Here is a 23,745-nt window from a genome sequence, read left to right on the forward strand (position 1 = left end):
GCCAATTACTCTGGGCCCATGGTATAATAATAATTTTTACAAGTAAATAAGTTTATATATATATATATATATATATATATATATATATATATATATATATATAATATAAATATGGCAGGGTGACCGTATTAAAACCTAAAAATATTTAAAAAAAAATTTATAATATAAATCTTTACAAGTAAATGAGTTTAAAAATATTATTTAATTTAAAATATTTTTTAATATTTAATAAAAATATTTAATATTACTTAATTTATAGCATTAGCTAATTATTCTGGGGCCCACGGTATTAAAATAATAATTCAAAAAATAAAATAAAGCTGCATGTTATAAACAAAGTAGTCTCCCGACAACATAAGACAGGACATGCAAAACTACGGACTAAAATACATTTCAGACATATAGATTTAGAAGTGCCAGGTCTGTTGCAGTCATAATTATTTAAAACAGAAAAATAATAATTCAGCATGGTAGATTTAAAAAAAAAAAAAAAAAAGCTAAGACTGTTCATATTTAAATTCAGTTCATCAGAAAGAATGTTTCAGATTCTTGTTGTTTGAACAATGAAAGATTTCTGGTGGGTTGTGATTTTACACTTGGACATTATACTGAACAACACCTGCTGCTCGAGGATCTGGCTGATTTTCTTTCTTTTCTTTCTGTGTGTGTGTTCAGTCTCAGCACTCTCACCTGGTTATCCAGCAGCTCCTGGGTCACCTGGACGCTAACAGTAAGACCTCGGCTACAGTGCGCGCTGGGATTGTGGAGGTTCTCCTCGAGGCAGCTGCTATAGCATCCAGCGGCTCCGTAGGTGAGTTTATCAGAACTGAAGGATGATTTTTCACTATCGGTGTCGCACGGAGAGAAAATGTGAAGCGTTCTCGAACATGTGGAAATAATCTTGTCCTAATAGCAATTGCAGGTTGTGACATTTCTCCTGGCAGGGTTGCTGTTATTAAACCTTGAATTTGAATTCTCACTTTCTGCATTTGCAAGTCGATTTTTGCTCCAAAATGAACTTTGCTGTCCAGCTGCAGGCCGCTCCCTCATTTCATGCCGCATCAGAAAAAGCTCTTAACACGGAATTTCCACCAAACTAAAGAAAACATCACAACCCCGAAAATGAGGAATCCCGGGTTTGGCATGTGACGATGACGGTAAATAAAATATCGCTTCGCAGCGGTAAAGGTGCAGTAGCTGTTTATATTTTATGCCTTTCTTGTAGAAGAGATGTCGAATATTATGGAAAAACAAAAGGTTAAGCCGTGGCATTAGAAAAAGTTTATAAACCCTTTTGGAAAAACAACTTCCGGTCTGGAATGCTTGATTGAGTTTCTTTCCTGTTAGCCATTTTATCGACTCCATTCCAGCGACCTAAAGTCCTGGAGTAGGGGAGGTTTGTGAACATGGGCAGGAATCATTCAAATGACAAACCCACTTAAAATTAAGTGTCAGACATGGATGGTTGATCCGTGAGAACCACAGCTGGGGTTACCAGATTTTAGAGGTGATCCGCTGCATAAATCTGGGCGGAGTAAATATGCAAATGAAGCCACGGTGGCTGCAAGAGAAGACGCCGGTAAAACCAGTGGCGGCAGTGACATATGGCCGTACAGCAGTGTGTATGGTTGCGACGGAATGCTCCGGTAACCCCCGGTAGCCTCATGTATAACTCAAGGATGCTCACGGATGCCTTCACGGTTCTGACGGATGAACTCATCCAGCGCTTGACCAACCCACGGAGATCTTCAACATGACCAAACTTTCCAGGGATGGAAGCCACACCCTCCTGGTTGTCAAGGTAGCTCCCAGGCTCTCGCGTATTTTGACGGAAGGGCCCAGAATATGTGCCGGTGAACCCCTGGACAGCTGAAAATCATCTACCGGCGTCGACTGTGAAGTGTTTCCAGCTATGTGAGACCTTAGCTTTAGAGATCTAATCTTTAAAAAAAAAAAAAAAGACCTGCTTAATGAGCCTTTAAAGGACATGGGACATGAAACATAAAAGCACGCTATATCAGTTTCTTTCCATTAAAAATATGAATTAATTGCATCAACAAATACAAAATCATCTATTAAATTCAGCAAAATTGTTATATTCATGATGATTATATGGCATTTTCTACTCGACTTCTGATATGCATTTTTTGCAACCGGAAGAGCCGCTGTCACGTGATCATACGTCACAAAAACTTTCGGGCACAGCACAAGCGGGTAGATGAATATGGAGAAGTGGATGACAAGAAAATTGTTTTTATAGTCTTTAACATACATTGGACATCATGGTGTATTGTGCTGCTTATGGTTGCAATAATTCCAATGGGAAATGCCCTGGAGTAAGTTTTTTTGCATTCCCCAAGGACCCGAAGCTGAGGAAAGTGTGGGCTCACCTGCGCATGCGCAGTAGGCTTGGTAGGACAAATCCAAGAGGTAGGATAACTTTACAGAACACCTGTTGAAAAAACTTTGCACCTACTGTTTCCCACAAACTGTGTTCGGACCATTTCACTGAGGATTCTTTCAACATTAATACTCAGGTACTGAGCGATATTAGTTCATGAAACAGGAAGTATAAGGATGAGAAAAAAAAAAAAGCTTAAATCAGGAAGCTGCGCACATTTGCGCCAGGCTGCACAAATGTGCGCAGCTTCCCGATTTAAACTGTTTTTTTTTCTCATCCTTATACTTCATGTTTCATGAATTAATATCGCTTTTTTTAAAAAAAATCGGATCTGCTCGATTCAGCCGTGAAAAAGGCGGCATCCGCCGAAAGGCGCGCTGTTTGCATCCCTGCACGGAGGCCAGGGGACAGGGCAGGAATATTTTTGTTGATATGAGTGATCCGGTGCGATTTTGCAACCCCCCCCTGTTGAAGACCTCTGCGCTAAGCGACTGAAAGCCGAGGTAAGGATTAGTATTATAATTTTGGGTGTATCAATTATTGATTATCATAATTCTGACTCGTTTCGCCATTTTGAATGTTTTCATCTCGGACTCTGGAAGCATTGTATCTCAATCAATCTCGAAAAATATCAGCAAAAAAAAACTAGCTTGCAACGGACTTTAGCTAGATCTATGATGAACTTTCAATGTATGATACAAAAATAATACTTCTTTCAACAGATCATTAGCCTTTGAGCAGAATTGTTTTTAACTTACCAGGAAGTGTTATCGAGCCGACCGCTTTCAGTTTCATGGGGATTGAATGAACTTTCACTCTCAGAATCATCTGACCCGTCAGAGTAAAGACAAGATCCATGTTCATGTGAATTTTCAGCTATCGGTTCGAATTGATAGGGTCTAACTTCACATCTCTGTGAAACATCGGGAATATCACTGTCGATGGTGTCCATTTCGGTAACCTGTTTACATTAGATTCCCAAGCGCTGGCTCCTTGGAAAGTTTTTGTGACGTCACGGGTCACGTGACCACCTAGCTCATTAACGAACCCTTGTTTTACGCTGATGTATAAAAAAACTTGAATAATGTGATGATTTTCACATTTTTGATGCCCTGCAGTGATTTAGATGGCATTTCTTATGTCCTTTATACATAATTATGCCCAGGTAAAAATCCATGTCCCATATCCTTTAAATGAGTTTATAGTTGTTTTATTTTAGATCAGACAGTATGGAGACATTAATTGGTTTAATCTAGAACGCTGACTAACCCTTATTTACATTCTCAAAACTTCACTGTTTAGAGAATTGTAAATAAATCATAAACTTATGATCACTCATGATCCTGTCCATATTTTTCTCGCATTGTGAGCTCAAAAATGACACACTTCCAAGATGTAGTTCCCACTTCCATGTTGAAGGCATGGTAGGGTTTTTTTTTTTCTTCTTTTAAATGCATTTTTTAAAAAAAATATTTCTTGAAATTCTTTTTACATCCCGAAAGCAATAAATAAATTAAATACTCTGACAATTAAAAGTAAAGAATCTTTTATCTGCCGTAGCCGCAGGTCTGTAAAAAGCCCGTCCAATCATTTTATTTGGTCCTAATGGCCTACCTGCATCAGGCTTGTAGTACTCGAGTCTGACTTGTGCCCTCATTTTCAAGACTTATGACTCGACTTGGACTTGAGCACTGATGACTCGGACTTGTGCATTAACTGCATTCGGACTCTGATTTTTTTTTTTTCTTTATTTTTTTGTAACGTGCCATAATAATTTGGCATAAGATATTTATATCTACATTAATTTTTGTACTAATTTCATCCAAGAGTGTCACACCTGCATAGACTCTCGGGCGCTCTCCAGACAGCACGCACGCCATAAACGACTCGCACCTGCACAGGATTAAGGCGCAATCAGCGCGCCGATATAAAGACTGTAAAAAAACACTTCCTTTGCGAAGTATTGAGTTGCATTGCGGACACATTACCGAGCCTGATTTCCTGTTTCTCGTCTTTGATTCTGCCGAGTTTACGATAGCCGGTTTGTGCCCCTTTTACGATTTTGCGTGCCGTTCTGGATCGTTTACCGTCTTCGCTTGTATTAATAAACACACCTTCTGCACTCACATCCGTCTCCCAACCATCTCTGACAGAATACTTTACACTCCCTGATAAAGAGAAGCACATTCACCTGTTCAGGGACAAACTAATGTTAATGGCGCCACCGTCAAACGGTACAGTTGGAGTTTTGTTCTTGGACCTGAACACTAGGGACTCGAGACTGGACTCTGACTCGAGCTTTCGTGACTCGACTTCAACACTGACCTGTGTGTGTGTGAGAGACCGGAGTCTTCCACAAGGCTAGGCGGACATATTGCAAAAGCTAGCGAGTAGTCAGGCGGTGCGCGTTCATGTGGTTTGGAGAGCGGGCTGAAGGATCGGTGGTGGGATTTTTCAGTTGGATCCGTTCAAAATCTAGCTGCTTCCTCCAAAATGACCTTCCCTAGCTTTAAGTAGAGCGCAGCTTTCCAGCAAATCTTAATAAGTGACACTGTTACTGTTTTACCAAACTAGTCTTAGTCCCGGAGTCTACTAATCTTACCCATTTGATTGCTTTCTGTGCTCTCACACCTCTTTGAATGAACTTATTTAGCATCGTATTCCTTAGTGGAGGAATTGAATGAGCCGTGAACATTGAACACTGTAACATACCGTCAGGATTGAGTCTGTGACCCTGTCACGTACCGAAGCGGTCACTGCCAAATGAATGATTGAGGAACCCAGCACCCCACTGAGATGAGAACAGTGTGATGAATAAGTCACGAAATGACTGACACCTGTGCATTTGTGTTCTTCATCATCCATGTTAATTAGCGACTATTAATTCTTACCGAGAGCGAGGAATGTTTACAGAAGCCTCCGATGTGAATCATTGCCGCTTCTCCACTAGAGGGAGGCATTTCCATAGACTGAAGCGCAGCCACACTTTGTATTTAATTATATTTTAAATCCCTGGAAATTTTCTACAAGAAGTGTCCTTTCGTTAACCGTGTGGTTGAAACAAACAGAGAAAGGCAGTCATTAGAGTTACTTTTAAACATGAGGCAGGTGTTATTGCATCATAAAATGTACAATCCAATCATGTTTCGAGATGCAAATGAAGCCCATGATGCACCGGTTTACCAGAACACCGTGCCTGGGTCTACGGGTTTGGGGTATTTCTAATCGGGATTTCTTATTGAGGGTAAAAGTGTTGGTTGTGAAAATAAACTTTTGAATAACCTTGGTCGTAGACTTGTAAATATGCAACAAGGAGTGATAAGTGTGTGTGTGTGTTTTCCAGGCCCCACTGTTCTGGAGGTGTTTAACACTCTCCTCAGGCATCTGAAGCTCAGCGTGGATTACGAGCTCAGCGGATTTTACGATGCCACCAGCGCAGGCAACAAAACCATCAACGAGCATGAAGAGCGGCAGCTCCAAGAGGCGGTCATAAAAACCATAGGTAGGTGTGTGCGTGCGTGCGCGCATCGGAGTACGCCGCTACAAGTTCTCATCTCATCTCATTATCTGTAGCCGCTTTATCCTGTTCTACAGGGTTGCAGGCAAGCTGGAGCCTATCCCAGCTGACTACGGGCGAAAGGCGGGGTACACCCTGGACAAGTCGCCAGGTCATCACAGGGCTGACACATAGACACAGACAACCATTCACACTCACATTCACACCTACGGTCAATTTAGAGTCACCAGTTAACCTAACCTGCATGTCTTTGGACTGTGGGGGAAACCGGAGCACCCGGAGGAAACCCACGCGGACACGGGGAGAACATGCAAACTCCGCACAGAAAGGCCCTCGCCGGCCACGGGGCTCGAACCCGGACCTTTTTGCTGTGAGGCGACAGCGCTAACCACTACACCACCGGCCGCTACAAGTTATCACTCAGAAATGCGCATGTGAATCTGGAATGATTCAGAGTTTATTTGAAAACTCTGATGTTAACTGGAGGCGGCACGGTGGTGTAGTGGTTAGCGCTGTCGCCTCACAGCAAGAAGGTCCTGGGTTCGAGCCCCGTGGTCGGCGAGGGCCTTTCTGTGCGGAGTTTGCATGTTCTCCCCGTGTCCACGTGGGTTTCCCCCACAGTCCAAAGACATGCAGGTTAGGTTAAGGCAAGGCAAGTTTATTTATATAGCACATTTCATACACAGTGGCAGTTCAATGTGCTTTACAGAAGTAAAAGCAAAACAGTAAACAATAGAGAATAAAATTACATAAAATAAATGGGAAAAAATATAATAAGAATTAAACAATAGTAGAAATAAAATAATAAAATGAAGTAGAAGTTCAAATAGGGGGAGAAAAAAACAGCAGAATAAAATAGAATAAAAGTTAAGTAAAATTTGAAACATGCAGAGACTGTAAAAGTACAGATTATAAAACATGTAAAGAAGACAATATTAATTATTTAACAGAAAGCATCTGAGAACAGCTTGGTCTTTAACCTAGATTTGAAGCTGCCAACAGCAGGAGCATTTTTAATGTCCTCTGGCAGTTGGTTCCATAGCTGTACTGCATAGTAGCTAAAAGCTGCTTCACCATACTTTGTTTTAACAACTGGTTTTAATAGTAAATTTTTCTGCTGCGATCTGGTAGATCTGATTGGGTTAGGCCGCTGCAACATATCAGAGAGGTAATTGGGCCCTGTACCATTTAGAGATTTGTACACCAGCAGCAATGCTTTAAAGCCAATTCTGTAGCTTACTGGAAGCCAGTGAAGGGACCTTAGAATTGGAGTACTAACTAAATTAACTGGTGACTCTAAATTGACCGTAGGTGTGAATGTGAGTGTGAATGGTTGTCTGTGTCTATGTGTCAGCCCTGTGATGACCTGGCGACTTGTCCAGGGTGTACCCCGCCTTTCGCCCGTAGTCAGCTGGGATAGGCTCCAGCTCGCCTGCGACCCTGTAGAACAGGATAAAGCGGCTACAGATAATGAGATGAGATGATGTTAACTGATAGCCTGGAAACCCCGCCCCCTCGCTCTCCTTAGCGATTTCATCTCCTTACGAAGTTCTAGCTTCAAAGATGCACTCGCAAGGTGCTTTCACTTTGGGTCAAGGGAAACGAATAATGTTTTGAGTTCAGTAATGTGAAAGTGTGTGTGTAAGTAAATTTGTTTCAGTTTCAATGCATGTTCAACTTGTCTAAATGTTAGCTAAGTCTATAATGTTATATTTAACTGTATTACTGATACCACTGAAAATTTTTGCCCCCCCCCCCAAAAAAAAAGTTAAAAATGTACGTTTTGAGCTTAAACGGGGGGAAAAAACTTGTTTAGCGAATTTACGAATAATTTAGCTGGTAATAATCACTATTGCCGCTTTTCCACTACCAACGCGGCTGAGTCGGGCTGAGCCGTGCCGTGCTGAGTCGGGCTGAGCGGGGCTGTTGGAGTTGCATTTCGACTACAACTGCGCTGAACCGTGCTGGCTGGAAGTGGGTGGACACATTGGGTGGAGTTAGCGAAAGTGGGTGGACGTCACGTGATGTCGTTAAGCAGCGCAAACAGTGACATCAGTGAGCTTTTAAGCGGTAGTCTCACGACCCGAATAGTAAACAATAAACATGGAGGACATGGAGTCGTTAGTGTTGCTGGTCTTGGTGCTGTGGCTTGTTGTCACCGACAACGCGGACAGATACTGGCAAGAGCGTATAGATGAGGCGAGGCGCATAAGGCTTCAGAAATTCTCGTAATTCTTCTTCCGGGTTTGCGGTGTTTACAGATCCCAGCGCGCTCGCGGGGCGTGTGTGGGCATGTGAGGACACTCCTCCTCACCAATCAGTGCACAGGGGAGTGTCTGCTCACGCCCCCAGCCTCACTCGGCACGGTTTGGCTCGCTTCAGCCCCACTCCAAAACGGTGCGAGTTTTAGGGGCTAAGCAGGGCTGAAGCGAGCTGAGTCGTGCTGGTTTTTGGTAGTTGAAACGCGTGCCGTGTCGGGCTGAAGTGAGCTGAAAAAGGGTAGTGGAAAAGGGCCATATAATGTTTGTTCTCCTGGAGCAGTCAACACAGATGTGTTCGAACAGCAAAGTCAAACCCGTTAAGGTAGAAACTGGAGTGTGTGTAGGTGATGCGTGTGATTAGTTAATACCTAACGTAAATCCAAAATGGAGAGTGTGTGTTGTGTCCATAAATGCAACAAAACTGCTTTGAGCAACATTTAACACAGCAGATATAATGTATAAAAGAGAGATTTGATAATGAGAATGAGCGACACTTGCAGGTACATTACTGTTAGGAGCGTCCCGATGCAAAAAAATTTGACGACGTATGCTCCTCAGCCACTTTAATAGGAACTTGTTGTTGATTCTATGATCCCTGTTCTTGGCTGCAGGACTGGAACCCAGTGTGTTGCTTTTCTGCTCACCACAGTTGTAAAGAGTGATTTTATATGAGTTACGATACCCTTCCTGGCCAAAAAGCTCGAACCAATCTGGGGTGGGTTTCCTGAAAAACTCTCTTAAGGGCAAGAGAGTCTTAAATTACTTCTTAAGAGCCATCGTCAAGCTAACATGGTTTTCCCTGAACAACATCGTAGCCCAAGCCTTTAGTTTGCTCGGAATTTACGAGAGGCCCGGACCACTCGTTCAAAACAGCGAACAAAACCACAGAATGTGCTGCGACTCCGAGGGACTCTCGCAGTCAACAGGGGAAACTGGTGTTGAATCTGCTGCTGGTGTTAAATGATTTTTCTTGTACGTTGCAAGTACATCGAGTTAATTATTATTAAATAAATATACGTAAAACACTACGAATATATTTCAGTGTTATGGAATTACGTACAGATATCGGAATGTCACATTTATATCGCTACATTTTAATCAAATTTAACTCCATTAGGCGAGCGATTAACTCCTTTGGTATCATAAATGAGATTTCTGTATCTCTGACGTATGCGTGTGTGTGCGAGAGAGAGAGATTTTGTAAGATCTTATTTTAAACACTTAGATTTTGGTTAAAAACGAACGCCATGTGACCTTATTGACTGGATTTAACAACTACTAACGCCTGTATCGGGGACATATGCTGCAAAGATGCTCTTCGTCCTGTTGCTCTTGAGACGACTCCTTACGAGTGAGCTCGGGAAAACCACGTGCAGAGACGACGTTCGTTGCTTAAGAGAATCCCTCAACACTCTCTTTGGCTCTAAAGGGCAGCGTCATCAGGAAACCCACCCCTGTCCATTTTCCTCTGAGCTCTCTTATCAACAAGGCCTCCGTTTCCACACACAGAACCATCGCTCACTCAGTCGATGTTTGTTTGTTTTTTGTTTTTCGCACCATTCTGTCTGCGTAAACTCTAGAGACTGTTGTGTGTGAAAACCCCAGGAGATCAGCGGTTTCTGAAATATTCATCTCATCTCATCTCATTATCTCTAGCCGCTTTATCCTGTTCTACAGGGTCGCAGGCAAGCTGGAGCCTATCCCAGCTGACTACGGGTGAAAGGCGGGGTACACCCTGGACAAGTCGCCAGGTCATCACAGGGCTGACGCATAGACACAGACAACCATTCACACTCACATTCGCACCTACGGTCAATTTAGAGTCACCAGTTAACCTAACCTACATGTCTTTGGACTGTGGGGGAAACCGGAGCACCCGGAGGAAACCCACGCGGACACGGGGAGAACATGCAAACTCCGCACAGAAAGGCCCTCGCCGGCCCCGGGGCGACAGCGCTAACCACTACACCACCGTGCCGCCCTCCTGAAATATTCAAACCATCTCATACTCATGCCACAGTGAAAGAAAGTCACACTTCACTGTGAGATCACAATTTTTCCCATTCTGATGTTTGAACATTAACTGAAGCTCTTGATTTGTATCAAGGGATCGGCTGATTAGAGAACGGCACAAAATAAAACAGCAGCTGGATCTATGGGTGTTCTTGATAAAGTGGCCAAGAGTGTATATCGTGGGAATGTGTGGTGCACGTCATGGGAATCAGAATTCTATATGAATTATATGTCTCATACAATCTCACCATTTGAACACCAAAGGTCCCAATCTGCGCAGTATAAGAAGCATTTTCTTGCATAGATTATATTTAAAGCATTTCTACATTATCAAGTCAAAACATTTACAAAAACATTTTTTTTTTTTTTAACTCAAATTTTATTAATTTTTGACAAAAAAAAACAAAAAAAAAACAAAGACAAAACAAAACAACACAACATTACAGAACATATTACAGGGTCAGTGGGGTACATGTTATTAATAGTCCTCAATTGTCTCTGACATCAGTCCAAGTTTTCAGTGGTGCCTCTGCTTTGGGTTTTATAATCCATCCATTTCTCGCATTTCTTATCAAATTTTGTTTGTTGAAGTCTCAATATATAAGTAAATTTTTCCATGTTGATTATCTCCTCCACTATGTCCAGCCAGTTCCTCCGAGTAGGAGGGTCCTCTCTACACCATTTCCTGGTAATTGCTTTCTTGGCCGCAGCCAATAGAATTTTTGCCAGATATCCATCTTCGTATTGTACATTTTCCTTTGTCAGGTTACACAGGTATAATATCTCACATGACTTTGGTAATTCATATCCCAGTATCGTTTTCAATTCTGCCCACACATCATTCCAATAGTTTCTTATTTTAGTACATTCCCAAAAAACATGAGTGTGACCTGCATTCTGCTCTCCACACCGTCTCCAGCATGTTTGTTGTGTAGTTGTAATTTTGTTCTTTCTTTTGGGAGTGATGAAGAACCTGATCATATTTTTCCAACAGAATTCCTTCCACATCCTGGAGCTGGTGGTGGTTCGCTGTACATCACATATGTTAAGCCAGTCCTCTTCAGTTAACAGCATTTTACTTTCTTTCACCCATCTGTCTCTCACATACAGAGTAGTAGTTCCTCTGCTCCTATCTAGCCCTTGGTACAGTGCCGAGACCACTCTTCCAGTGATGTTTCTATATGCATTACACAGTGTTATAGTTACTTTATTCAACTCCTGGGGAAGATCTGGTTTTATCTCTTTGTCAAAGAAGTCTCTAACTTGGTAATATCTAAACAGGTCGCAATCCTCCAGTCCATATTCCCTCTTCAGTTTTTGGAAACTTTTAATTTTACCCCGATCCATTATTGTACAAATTGCTGTAATCCCCTTGTCTATCCATTGTTCATAGCTACTATCCATTACCCCTGGTTTAAATTTAGAGTCACCAATCAGCCAGCTCAAAATTTTTGTTTCACTTTCTAACTTGTATTTCCTAATCACTGTGAACCAGATTTCCAGAGTGAATCTAGTAATTGGATCAAGCATATTCTTATATTTTTTAAACATGTCCCTGTTTGCAATCATACTTTGGATGTGGTATCCCTCTCTTTTTAATTCTATTTCTTTCCACCTTGCAGTATACTCAGGGTCACACCAATACACCAAAGGCCGAGTTTGGGCAGCATAATAATATTCTAAGAGGTTTGGTAGGGCTAACCCGCCTTTGTCCTTGGGAATCTGAAGAGTTGCATATTTTATCCTTGGTCTTTTCCCTGCCCAGATGAATCGTGAGATTTTTTTGTTCCATTCTCTGAATTGTGATGTGGGGATTTCTGTTGGTAATGATTGGAATAAGTATAATATCCTCGGTAAAACATTCATCTTTATGATTTCTATTCTGGAGCTAAAATCCAATGTTAGCGCCTTCCATCTTTCTATATCTTTTTGAATTTCTTGATTTAGAGTCCCATAATTAATTTCGTACAGTTTTGTTAAGTTTCCACTAATATTTACACCTAGATATTTCATTGTTTTTGCTTTCCATTTGAAATTATATGCTTGTTGAATGGCTTGGGGTGGGTTATAGTTAATGGGTAGTACCTGTGTTTTTGTCACATTGAGTTTATATCCCGACAAGTAATAAAATGAGTCCAATCTTTCCATAAGTCTTGGAAGACAGACATCTGGTTGTTTTAGACTGATTATAACATCATCTGCAAATAGACCAATTTTATGTTCTGTGCCCTTTACCTCTATCCCTGCTATATCATCATCTTCTCTTATTGCCTGGGCCAAAGGTTCTATGTAAATTGCAAAGAGAGTTGGCGATAAGCAACAGCCCTGTCTAGTAGATCTTTCCAGTTTGAACCAGTTAGTGAGGTTACCATTTATTTAAATTCTAGCCTTCGGGTCCTGATAAAGTGTTCTAATAATGTTAACGGAGTCTGCATTAAAGCCGAATCTTTCTAGAGTAAGATATAAAAATTTCCAACTGACGCTATCGAAAGCTTTTTCTGCGTCCAAACTGAGCAGCAGTGCACTTTCTCCCTTTTTTTGTACTTCTTCAATTATATGTAAAGTCCTCCTTATATTGTCCTGTGTTTGGCGTCCCTTGATAAAGCCACATTGATCTTCATTAATTAGTTCTGCCATAAAAGTTTCGATTCTTTTAGCTAGGATGGTTGTGTATATCTTGTAATCACAGTTTAATATTGATAGAGGCCTATAGTTTTCACAGAATTCCGTATCTTTTCCCTCCTTGGGTATCACCGTAATTATCGCTTCTTTCCAAGAGGGAGGGATCTTGCCTTTTTTTAAGGTTTCATTGAAGGCTGCTAATAACATTGGGCCCAATTCCTTTTTAAACATTTTGTACCATTCTGCCGGGAAGCCGTCACTCCCCGGAGCTTTATTTGATTTCAACTTATTAATGGCTTCTTCCAGTTCCTTTACTGTGATACATGAATTTAAACTTTCATTCTGTTTCTCTCCTATTGTTGGTAGGTCTAACGAACTTAAAAAGTTTCTTATTACTTCCTCATCCGCTGATTGTGGTTGTGTATATAGTTTTTTGTAGTACTTTTCAAAGACATTTTCTATTTTTCCTGGTTCAAATTCTAATGAATTGGTTATGGGATCTCTGATTTTATGAATTGTATTCATGAGTTGCTGTTTCCTTAGTCTCCTAGCTAGTAATTTTGAAGCTTTAGGGCCTGATTCATAATAAGTCTGTTTTAGAAATCTGGATTTCTTTTCCACTTCGTCTCCTAGTATCTCATTCACTTTTGTCCTCACTTCCTTGATTTGTTGAAGTAAACCTGTATCATTCGAGTCTTTATGTTGTTGCTCTAATTTTTTCAGCTCTTCAATCTTCATCTGATATAATTTCCACCTATCTTTCTTATTAAATGCTGCTTGAGATATTAGTTTTCCCCGCATAACTGCTTTCATGGCATCCCATAGAGTAGTAAAGTCTACCTCCCCATTGTCGTTCTCTTCCTTGTATGTATTTATTTCTCTTTTGATGTCCTCAACGAATCCTGGATTGTTTAGTACACCAACGTTCATTCTCCATATTGTATTCCGTCTCCTGCTGATCATATTCAGTGTCAGGTGCAGAATACAATGATCTGACAGGTCTGCTACTCCAATCTTACACTCTTCTATTCTAAATCTATCTGCTGCATTCATAAAAAAATAATCTATCCTTGAATAGATTGAGTGGGGAGCTGAGAAGTATGTGAAGTCCCTTTCGAATGGATGTAGTTCCCTCCAGACATCTGAAATTCCCAGCTCTGTTAATACAGTATTTAAGTATCGGGACACTTGAGTTTTGCTATTTTTCTTTGCGCTAGTTGTGTCCAAATCCTGATTCAGTGTATTGTTAAAATCCCCTCCACATATCAGTATCCCTTCTATTTCCTGAACAACAACTTCAAATAAGTTCTTGAAAAAACTCTTATCACTGTCCGGAGGTGCGTAGACATTGACGAGTGTAACTAATTGATTTCCAATTTTCCCTTTAACCAAAATGTATCTTCCTTCCTTATCTTTAATTTCCTTTAAGGTCTCAAATTTTGTCCCATTCGGTATCAATATCAAAACCCCCCTTTTCCTCCCATTTTTGAATGAGCTATAGTATGTATTTTTAAATCCCAGTCTTTTATATTTTTCATGCTCTTGGTCTGACAAATGTGTTTCCTGTAGAAAATTAACCTGTGCTCTTTCTTTTTTTAGTTTTGCTATTACCTTCCCTCTTTTCATTGGGTTACTTAACCCGTTCACATTCAGAGACACCACTTTAAGCTGGCTATGTTGCGTCATCTCCACTCTTTAAGTTTCCCTCTTCTCTCCCACTGACACCTTTAACTCGAACAACAATAAGAACTCTAACTCCAGAACAATGCTTCCGATAACAACGGGCCTCTTCAATCATGCCCGTGCCCCTGTTGGTAGGAGAGGGGAAAGTCCCCCAGTAATGGGGGGGCCCCTCACTAGAGGTGGATAGAGGTCCTGCATATAGACCCTCTTGCCTTCTAGTAGTGTCCAACATTTCTCTGCGTTCCCACTCCACCAGTCAAAATGAAAAGTATAAAAGGCCTAGTAGTATATAGTAGTAAATTTGCATTTAAACTCTGTATTTAACAATAAACAAATGGATAAACAAAGATTATCTCCTGGGGTATTGAAATGACTTTGTCTCTATTTCCCCATCTTTCCCCCCCCAACCCCGACGTTATCCCAGGAACATATTACCTCTCTTTTACTCATAAATATCCAGGTCTGCTCATTAACGTACTGTACTATATAGCTAAGATATGGTGATGGATCACTTATTTTGAGATGAGACTTTATGCCCGTCCGGATCTCCCATTTCAATCAGATGTTTCCTCCATCTTTAGCTCTCCTGAACTCCTGCAGCCTTCCTCTGGTGCGTTGCATTAATCCTCCACACGCCCCTGGTTCCCCGATGCGTTGCCATGACCATGCCGCCTGAATCCGCTGCTCCATCGTGCGCTCCTCACCAGTTTCCTTCATCTGTACATCCATTCCCCTTTTCCTCATCTCTTTCGCTGCTTCTTGCGCACTGTTGTAGAGCCGAGGCCCATCAGTCCAGTGGATCCTGATCTTGGTCAGGGGCGTTTGGAACCGGATGCCTTTGGCCTTGAGGGTCTTTTTGATCTCCATATACGCTCTGCGTTGCTGTACCACCTTGGCCGCATAGTCGTTGTCAAAGTACAGAGACGAGTTGTCAATTTTTACCCGCTTTTGCCAGGCTTTCTTTAATATCATCTCCTTTGTGTCAAACCGGAGAAAGTTTATGATTATGGACCGGGGAGTCTCCCCGGGACCGGGTCTCCTCGCTGCCGTTCGGTGTGCTCGTTGGATCAGCAGACTCGTTCCCTCCGGCAGAGCCAGCTCCCTCTGTAGTAGCTCCTCGACAAAGCGGGTGACCGAGTCCCCCTCCAAGCCCTCCGGGACTCCAAATATCCGTACATTGTTCCTCCTGGACCTTCCCTCGAGATCGGTTAGCTTATCCTGTAGCTTTCTCTGCTCACGCAGTGTTGTCAACAGAGCGTCTTTAGCTTCCAAGTTATATGCCTCTAGCTCCTCGATGCGTGTTTGCGCCTCGCTGAGACTTTTTTTCTGATCTTGTAGTTCGTCTTTGTTTGCCTTAAGCTTGTTGTAAACTTCTTCTTTAAAATTAGCAAACTCCTGTTTAAAACTCGTGTTGAGTGCTGTTATGTCGTTTTTGAGTTCACGGATTTCTTTGGTCATGTCCGACAAGTATTTGTGTAGTGCTGGCGTAACGTCTTCGGTTGCTGCCTCGCCGCCATTATCCCCTGTTTCACCGCTTACCTCCATTACGTTAGTCTTTTCCTGTGTTTTCAGAGTTTTTCGGCCTTTTTGGCGTGTCCCCCCGCTCATCCCTCGTAACTTCTATTTGAATTTGGTTTATCGTTAGTTGGGGGGAGATTTAATTATCTCCGACTGGTGGGAGTTTCAATCTACGCCGCCATTCCTCTCATCACTCAACCGGAAGTCACAAAAACATTTTAGAGTTCCAAACGTTCATCTTTTTTTTTTTTAAAGTATAAATATGTGTGCACTGAGCCTGATAGATGATGCACATTATGTTATATACAGTTACAAAGCCACATTAGAACCATTAAACAGGGCTCTTAGCTTAGAGAAATAGGTGGTGGAAAAACGGTCATTTTAGCCACCTTGGAGCTCTATTAGCTACAGAGCTAATTATATTTCAGTCGATCATTTTCCCCAGATCAGAAGCATGAACACAAGAAGAAGCATTTTCTTGCATAGATTATATTTAAAGCATATCCAGATACCGTTAAATATATACACAGTACTGTGCAAAAGTCTGAGGCACCCCATTTTTTTTCATGCAAACTTTGTTATAGATTTCTATTTCATGATTTCTACATTATCGAGTCAAAACATTACAAAACATTTTAGAGTTCCAAACATTCGTGGTTTTTTTTGAGTATAAATATACTGTAATGTGTGCACTGAGCCTGATAGATGATGTGCGTTAATACGTTATATACAGTTACAAAGCTACGTTAGAACCATTAAACAAGGCTCTTGGCTTAGATTTCAAACAACACCAGTCCTGTGTGGCTGTGATCTCCAGTGCCTGAGAAATAGGTGTTGGAAAAACGGTCATTTTAGCCACTTTGGAGCTCTATTAGCTACAGAGCTCATTGTATTTCAGTCGATCATTTTCCCCAGATCAGAAACTGTTGATTTTAATCAAAATTTTAGGTTTCGTCAATGTTTTTATGATATGGTGAACCTGTAGTACGTTTTGTTTACAAATATTAAACCCCTGTTCAGAGTAATTTTTGATGTATTTAGTCTTCTAAAGACAAAATGTACCTTGTTTTGCATTATTTATGATTCAGAAATAAAAAAGGATCCTCTTCTGTCATGTTTTCTTCATTCAAATTTTGAATCAAATGGAATTAATTCATGAAGCCAGTATCATAAATCAAATCGTGTAGCAATCATCATGAATCGAATGGAATTGAATCATGAAGCAAGTATTGCGAATCGAATCATGAAGCAGATATTGTGACTCGAATCAAATTGTGAAGCCAGTATCGTGAATAGAATAGAATCATGACTGGAGTGTATCATTCCACCCCTAATTGTGTTACTTTTATTGATTGATTGATTGATTGATTGGACTGTTTTTTTGTGATCTTCAGGTTCCTTTGCCAGCACTCTGCCTACGTACCAACGTTCTGAGGTGATGCTCTTCATCATGGGAAAGATCCCAATTCCTGGAATGCACCTTACACTGCCACCCACAGGGTCTGGGTGGGTACTGCAGCCTTAAATATTAGCAGAGCAAAATCCAGCTCATTACCTTTTTATCAGAAATGTGTAAAACATCACGAAGATGCATGAAGACCTGCAGGTGGTGATTTCTTGTTTAGGTTGTTTGAGTTTTTCTTGCATAGATTATATTTAAAGCATATCCAGATACCGTTAAAAAATATACACAGTACTGTGCAAAAGTCTGAGGCACCCTATTTTTTTTTTCTTTTTTCATGCAAACTTTTATAGATTTCTATTTTATGATTTCTACATTATCGCGTCAAAACATTACAAAAACGTTTTAGAGTTCCAAACGTTCTGGGGTTTTTTGTTTTTTTTTTTGAGTATAAATGTACAACCCCGATTCCAAAAAGTTGAGACAAAGAACAAATTGTAAATAAAAACGGAATGCAATGATGTGGAAGTTTCAAAATTCCATATTTTATTCAGAATAGAACATAGATGACATATCAAATGTTTAAACTGAGAAAATGTATCATTTAAAGAGAAAAATTAGGTGATTTTAAATTTCATGACAACAACACATCTCAAAAAAGTTGGGACAAGGCCATGTTTCCCACTGTGAGACATCCCCTTTTCTCTTTACAACAGTCTGTAAACGTCTGGGGACTGAGGAGACAAGTTGCTCAAGTTTAGGGATAGGAATGTTAACCCATTCTTGTCTAATGTAGGATTCTAGTTGCTCAACTGTCTTAGGTCTTTTTTGTCGTATCTTCCGTTTTATGATGCGCCAAATGTTTTCTATGGGTGAAAGATCTGGACTGCAGGCTGGCCAGTTCAGTACCCGGACCCTTCTTCTACGCAGCCATGATGCTGTAATTGATGCAGTATGTGGTTTGGCATTGTCATGTTGGAAAATGCAAGGTCTTCCCTGAAAGAGACGTCGTCTGGATGGGAGCATATGCTGCTCTAGAACCTGGATATACCTTTCAGCATTGATGGTGTCTTTCCAGATGTGTAAGCTGCCCATGCCACACGCACTAATGCAACCCCATACCATCAGAGATGCAGGCTTCTGAACTGAGCGCCGATAACAACTCGGGTCGTCCTTCTCCTCTTTAGTCGGAATGACATGGCGTCCCTGATTTCCATAAAGAACTTCAAATTTTGATTCGTCTGACCACAGAACAGTTTTCCACTTTGCCACAGTCCATTTTAAATGAGCCTTGGCCCAGAGAAGACGTCTGCGCTTCTGGATCATGTTTAGATACGGCTTCTTCTTTGAACTATAGAGTTTTAGCTGGCAACGGCGGATGGCACGGTGAATTGTGTTCACAGATAATGTTCTCTGGAAATATTCCTGAGCCCATTTTGTGATTTCCAATACAGAAGCATGCCTGTATGTGATGCAGTGCCGTCTAAGGGCCCGAAGATCACGGGCACCCAGTATGGTTTTCCGGCCTTGACCCTTACGCACAGAGATTCTTCCAGATTCTCTGAATCTTTTGATGATATTATGCACTGGAGATGATGATATGTTCAAACTCTTTGCAATTTTACACTGTCAAACTCCTTTCTGATATTGCTCCACTATTTGTCGGCGCAGAATTAGGGGGATTGGTGATCCTCTTCCCATCTTTACTTCTGAGAGCCGCTGCCACTCCAAGATGCTCTTTTTATACCCAGTCATGTTAATGACCTATTGCCAATCGACCTAATGAGTTGCAGTTTGGTCCTCCAGCTGTTCCTTTTTTGTACCTTTAACTTTTCCAGCCTCTTATTGCCCCGTCCTAACTTTTTTGAGATGTGTTGCTGTCATGAAATTTCAAATGAGCCAATATTTGGCATGAAATTTCAAAATGTCTCACTTTCGACATTTGATATGTTGTCTATGTTCTATTATGAATACAATATCAGTTTTTGAGATTTGTAAATTATTGCATTCCGTTTTTATTTACAATTTGTACTTTGTCCCAACTTTTTTGGAATTGGGGTTGTAACGTGTGCACTGAGCCTGATAGATGACGCGCATTATACGTTTTATACAGTTGCAAAGCCACGTTAGAACCATTAAACAGGGCTCTTAGCTTAGATTTCAAATAACACCAGTCCTTTGTGGCTGTGATCTCCAGTGCCTGAGAAATAGGTGTTGGAAAAACGGTCTGTAGATTCAGACCCGGGAGGGGTGGAGCACAGAAACACAGCAGGCCAGAGCTGAGTTCTGAAAAACCACTTCTTATTTTTAGCTTTTCAGCTTTTGCGCACACTCTCCCAGGCACGCACACAAGTGTTCTGGTTGGGGGAGAGCTCCCTTTCTCTGCTCTCCCTCTCCTCTTATAGGGCGTGGTCACTGGGGAAGACACACAAACACAGGTTAATTCCCATCAGGTGCAGTGATTTTACCACTTACCTTCCCTGACCCCGCCCTCCTTTCACAGACCGACGCTTGACCACGCCCCTGCTGCCACACGGTCATTTTAGCCACTTTGGAGCTCTATTAGCTACAGAGCTAATCATATTTGTCAATATTTTTAAAATAAATATACACAGTACTGTGCAAAAGTCTGAGGCTCACTATTTTTTTTTTTTCCAGTACCAACTTTGTTATAGGTTTCTATTTTATGATTTCTACATTATCGAGTCAAAACATTACAAAAACATTTTAGAGTTCCAAACGTTCGGGGTTGGTTCCCCCCCCCGCAGCACAAAATTAAATGTTACAGGGAAAAAAAATGTTTGTACCTGAGCAGCATATTCCACAAGAGAGCACTTTTCAGATGAAAAAAGAAAACATAATGAAGGCTACTGGGTTTTGGTGCAAAATTTAAGAAGCAAGTGTGACAAAGTGTCCAGAAGACCTGTGGCCAGTAAAACCTACAGCTCATTTCCTTATAAAACTGCATTCATTGTACCGGAGACTGCTTTTTAAAAAAAAACCAAACAATAGGGTCGTCTCGCACCCTTTCATATACAGTTTGGTTTCATGCCTGGAAGAAGCACAGCTGATGCCCTTTTTGCCTTGTGCCAATTAATGGAAAAGTACCGGGAAGGCCAGCAGAATTTTCACTGCGTATTCATAGATCTGGAAAGGCTTTTGACATGGTCCCAAGAAAAGAACTGTGGAACTGTCTGAGATTAAAAGGGATCTCTGAAAGCTACATCAAAATCATACAGGATATGTATGCCAACAGTGTAACGCAAGTAAGATCTGTGAATGGTGATGGTGTGAGCCCTTTGAAGTTCGAGTTGGAGTACACCAGGGCTCAGCCCTGAGTCCATTTCTTTTTGCCACCATCTTGGACTGTCTAACAGAAGGTTTCAGACGGCAAGTGCCGTGGGATTATGATGTTTGCTGGTGATCTAGTGATCCACACAGAAACAAAAGAAGAAGCAGAGAGTAGATTGGGGACATGGCAAAAGGCACCAGAGGACTGAAAGTCAGTAGGAAAAAGACCATACTTTTGTATAAATGTATTGTGGGGACCAAACAGAAGGAACAATAAAAGTCCAAGATGAACCGACCCCAAAAAGGAAATCTTTGAAGTACCTTGAGTTCACAGTACATGAAGACGGAGGCTCAGATGAGGAAGTTTTGAAAAAGAATACAAGCAGTGCTTAGAGAAGGATCTCCGGAATGATGTGTGACAAAAATGTACCAGTGCGAGTCAAGAGGAAGCTCTACAGTGGATATAAAAAGTCTACACACCCCTTTAAAATGATCGGTTTTTCTGATGTAAAAAAATGAGACCACGATAAGTAATTTAAAAAACTTTTCCCACCTTTAATGTGACCTGTACAATTCAATTGAAAAACAAACAAATCTGTTGGGGGGGGGGGAATAAAAAACGTACAATAAGTGGTTGCGTAAGTGTGCACACCCTTAAACTAATACTTTGTTGAAGCACCTTTTGATTTAATTACAGCATTCAGTCTTTTTGGGTTGGAGTCGATCAGCCTGCCACATCTAGACTTGGCAATATTTGCCCACTCTTCCTTGCAAAAGCGCTCCAAATCTGTCAGATTGCGAGGGCGTGTCTTGTGCACAGCCCTCTTCAGGTCACCCCACAGATTTTCAATTGGATTTAGGTCTGGGCTCTGGCTGGGCCGTTCCAAAACTGTTTTGGGGTCATTGTCATGCTGAAAGATGAAATCCCTCTTCATCTTCAACTTTCTAGCAGACACCTGAAGGTTTTGGGCCAAAATTGACTGGTATTTAGAACTGTTCATAATTCCCTCCACCTCGACTAAAGCCCCTGTTCCAGCTGAAGAAAAACAACCCCAAAACACGATGCTGCCACCACCATGCTTCACCGTGGGTATGGGGTTCTTTTGGTGATGCGCACTGGTGTTTTTGCACCAAACATACCTTTTGGAATTGTGGCCAAAAAGTTCAACCTTGGTTTCATCAGACCATAACACATTTTCCCGCATGCTTTTGGGAGAGTTGATGGACTTTTTTTTTTTTTTTGCAAAATTTAGCCGGGCCTGGATGTTTTTCTTTGACCCTACCTCATAGTCCAGATGTATGGAGAATACGGGAGGTTGTTGTCACATGTAGTACACAACCAGTACTTGCCAGAAATTCCTGCAGCTCCTTCAGTGTTGCTGTAGGCCTCTCAGCAGCCTCCCTGACCAGTTTTCCTCGTCTTTTCGTCAACGTTGGAGAGACGTCCAGTTCTCGGTAATGTCACTGTTGTCCTACATTTTCTCCACTTCTTGATGCCTGTCTTCGCTGTGCTCCATGGTATATCTAATGGCGTGGAAATGTTTTTGTCCCCTTCTCCTGACTGATACCTTTCAACAATGAGATCCCTCTGATGCTTTGTAAGCTCTCTGTGAACCCTGGCTTTTGCTGAAGGATGCAACTGAGTAAATCTCTGAACTTTATTTGGGGTTAATCAGAGTCATTGTAATTGATGGCAGGTGTGAACCCAAAAAGACTGAATGCTGTAATTAAATCAAAAGGTGCTTCAACAAAGTATTCGTTTAAGGGTGTGCACACTTGTGCAACCAGCTTATTGTATGTCCCCCCCCCCAACAGATTTGATTGTTTTTCAATTGAATTGTACAGGTCACATTATGGTGGGAAAAGTTTTTAAATTATTTATCGTGGTCTCGTTTTTTTTTTTACATCAGAAAAACCGATCATTTTAACGGGGTGTGTACACTTTTTATATCCGCTGTATAAAATGATTGTAAGACCAGCAATGCTTTACGACACTGAAACCCTACCCCTGACAAAAATGCAAGAAAGAAAAATGGAAACGGCTGAGATGAAAAATGCTAAGATTCTCTCTGGGATTTACAAGATTGGACCGCGTATAAAGAACAATGTGATTTAGAGAAAAGCTAAAAGTAGGACGATTGTCTGAAAAGTTGAGGGAATATAGGCCGAGATGGTTAGGTCATGTGTACCGGAGCATTTCTTTACACGTGCCTAAGACTTTTGCACGGTACTGTGTGTATATGTATAAAATCAATGTTCTTGAGATACACACACACACACACACACACACACACACACACACACACAGTGGGGCAAAAAAGTATTTAGTCACTCACCAATTCTGTAAGTTCTCCCACTTAAAAAGATGAGAGAGGCCTGTAATTTTCATCATAGGTACACTTCAACTATGAGACAAAATGAGAAAAAAAATCCAGAAAATCACATCGTCTGATTTTTAAAGAATTTATTTGCAAATTATGGTGGAAAATAAGTATTTGGTCAATCACAAAAGTTCATCTCAATACTTTTGTTATATACAACTTTTTGTTGGCAATGACAGAGGTCAAACGTTTTCTGTAAGTCTTCACAAGGTTTTCACACACTGTTGCTGGTATTTTGGCCCATTCCTCCATGCAGATCTCCTCTAGAGCAGTGATGTTTTGGGGCTGTCGCTGGGCAACACGGACTTTCAACTCCCTCCAAAGATTTTCTATGGGGTTGAGATCTGGAGACTGGCTAGGCCACTCCAGGACCTTGAAATACTTCTTACGAAGCCACTCCTTCGTTGCCCGGGTGGTGTGTTTGGGATCATTGTTATGCTGAAAGACCCAGCCACGTTTCATCTTCAATGCCCTTGCTGATGGAAGGAGGTTTTCACTCAAAATCTCACGATACACGGCCCCATTCATTCTTTCCTTTACACGGATCAGTCGTCCTGGTCCCTTTGCAGAAAAACAGCCCCAAAGCATGATGTTTCCACCCCCATGCTTCACAGTAGGTATGGTGTTCTTTGGATGCAACTCAGCATTCTTTCTCC

General features: G+C 41.3%; 1 protein-coding gene across 2 annotated transcripts in view; it reads left to right on the forward strand.

Moving 5' to 3' along the window:
* Positions 1-23,745, forward strand: part of efr3bb (EFR3 homolog Bb (S. cerevisiae)) — a 185,458-nt gene that overhangs the window by 105,667 nt on the left and 56,046 nt on the right. For both annotated transcript variants that reach the window (XM_060916374.1, XM_060916373.1), the window contains exons 10-12: positions 676-811; positions 5,745-5,903; positions 17,410-17,521. In XM_060916374.1, coding sequence (XP_060772357.1) covers positions 676-811; positions 5,745-5,903; positions 17,410-17,521 — 407 coding nt within the window. The remainder of the gene's footprint in view (positions 1-675; positions 812-5,744; positions 5,904-17,409; positions 17,522-23,745) is intronic.

The sequence above is a fragment of the Neoarius graeffei genome, chromosome 3 (assembly GCF_027579695.1).
Source record: "Neoarius graeffei isolate fNeoGra1 chromosome 3, fNeoGra1.pri, whole genome shotgun sequence".
NCBI classification, from domain to species: domain Eukaryota; kingdom Metazoa; phylum Chordata; class Actinopteri; order Siluriformes; family Ariidae; genus Neoarius; species Neoarius graeffei.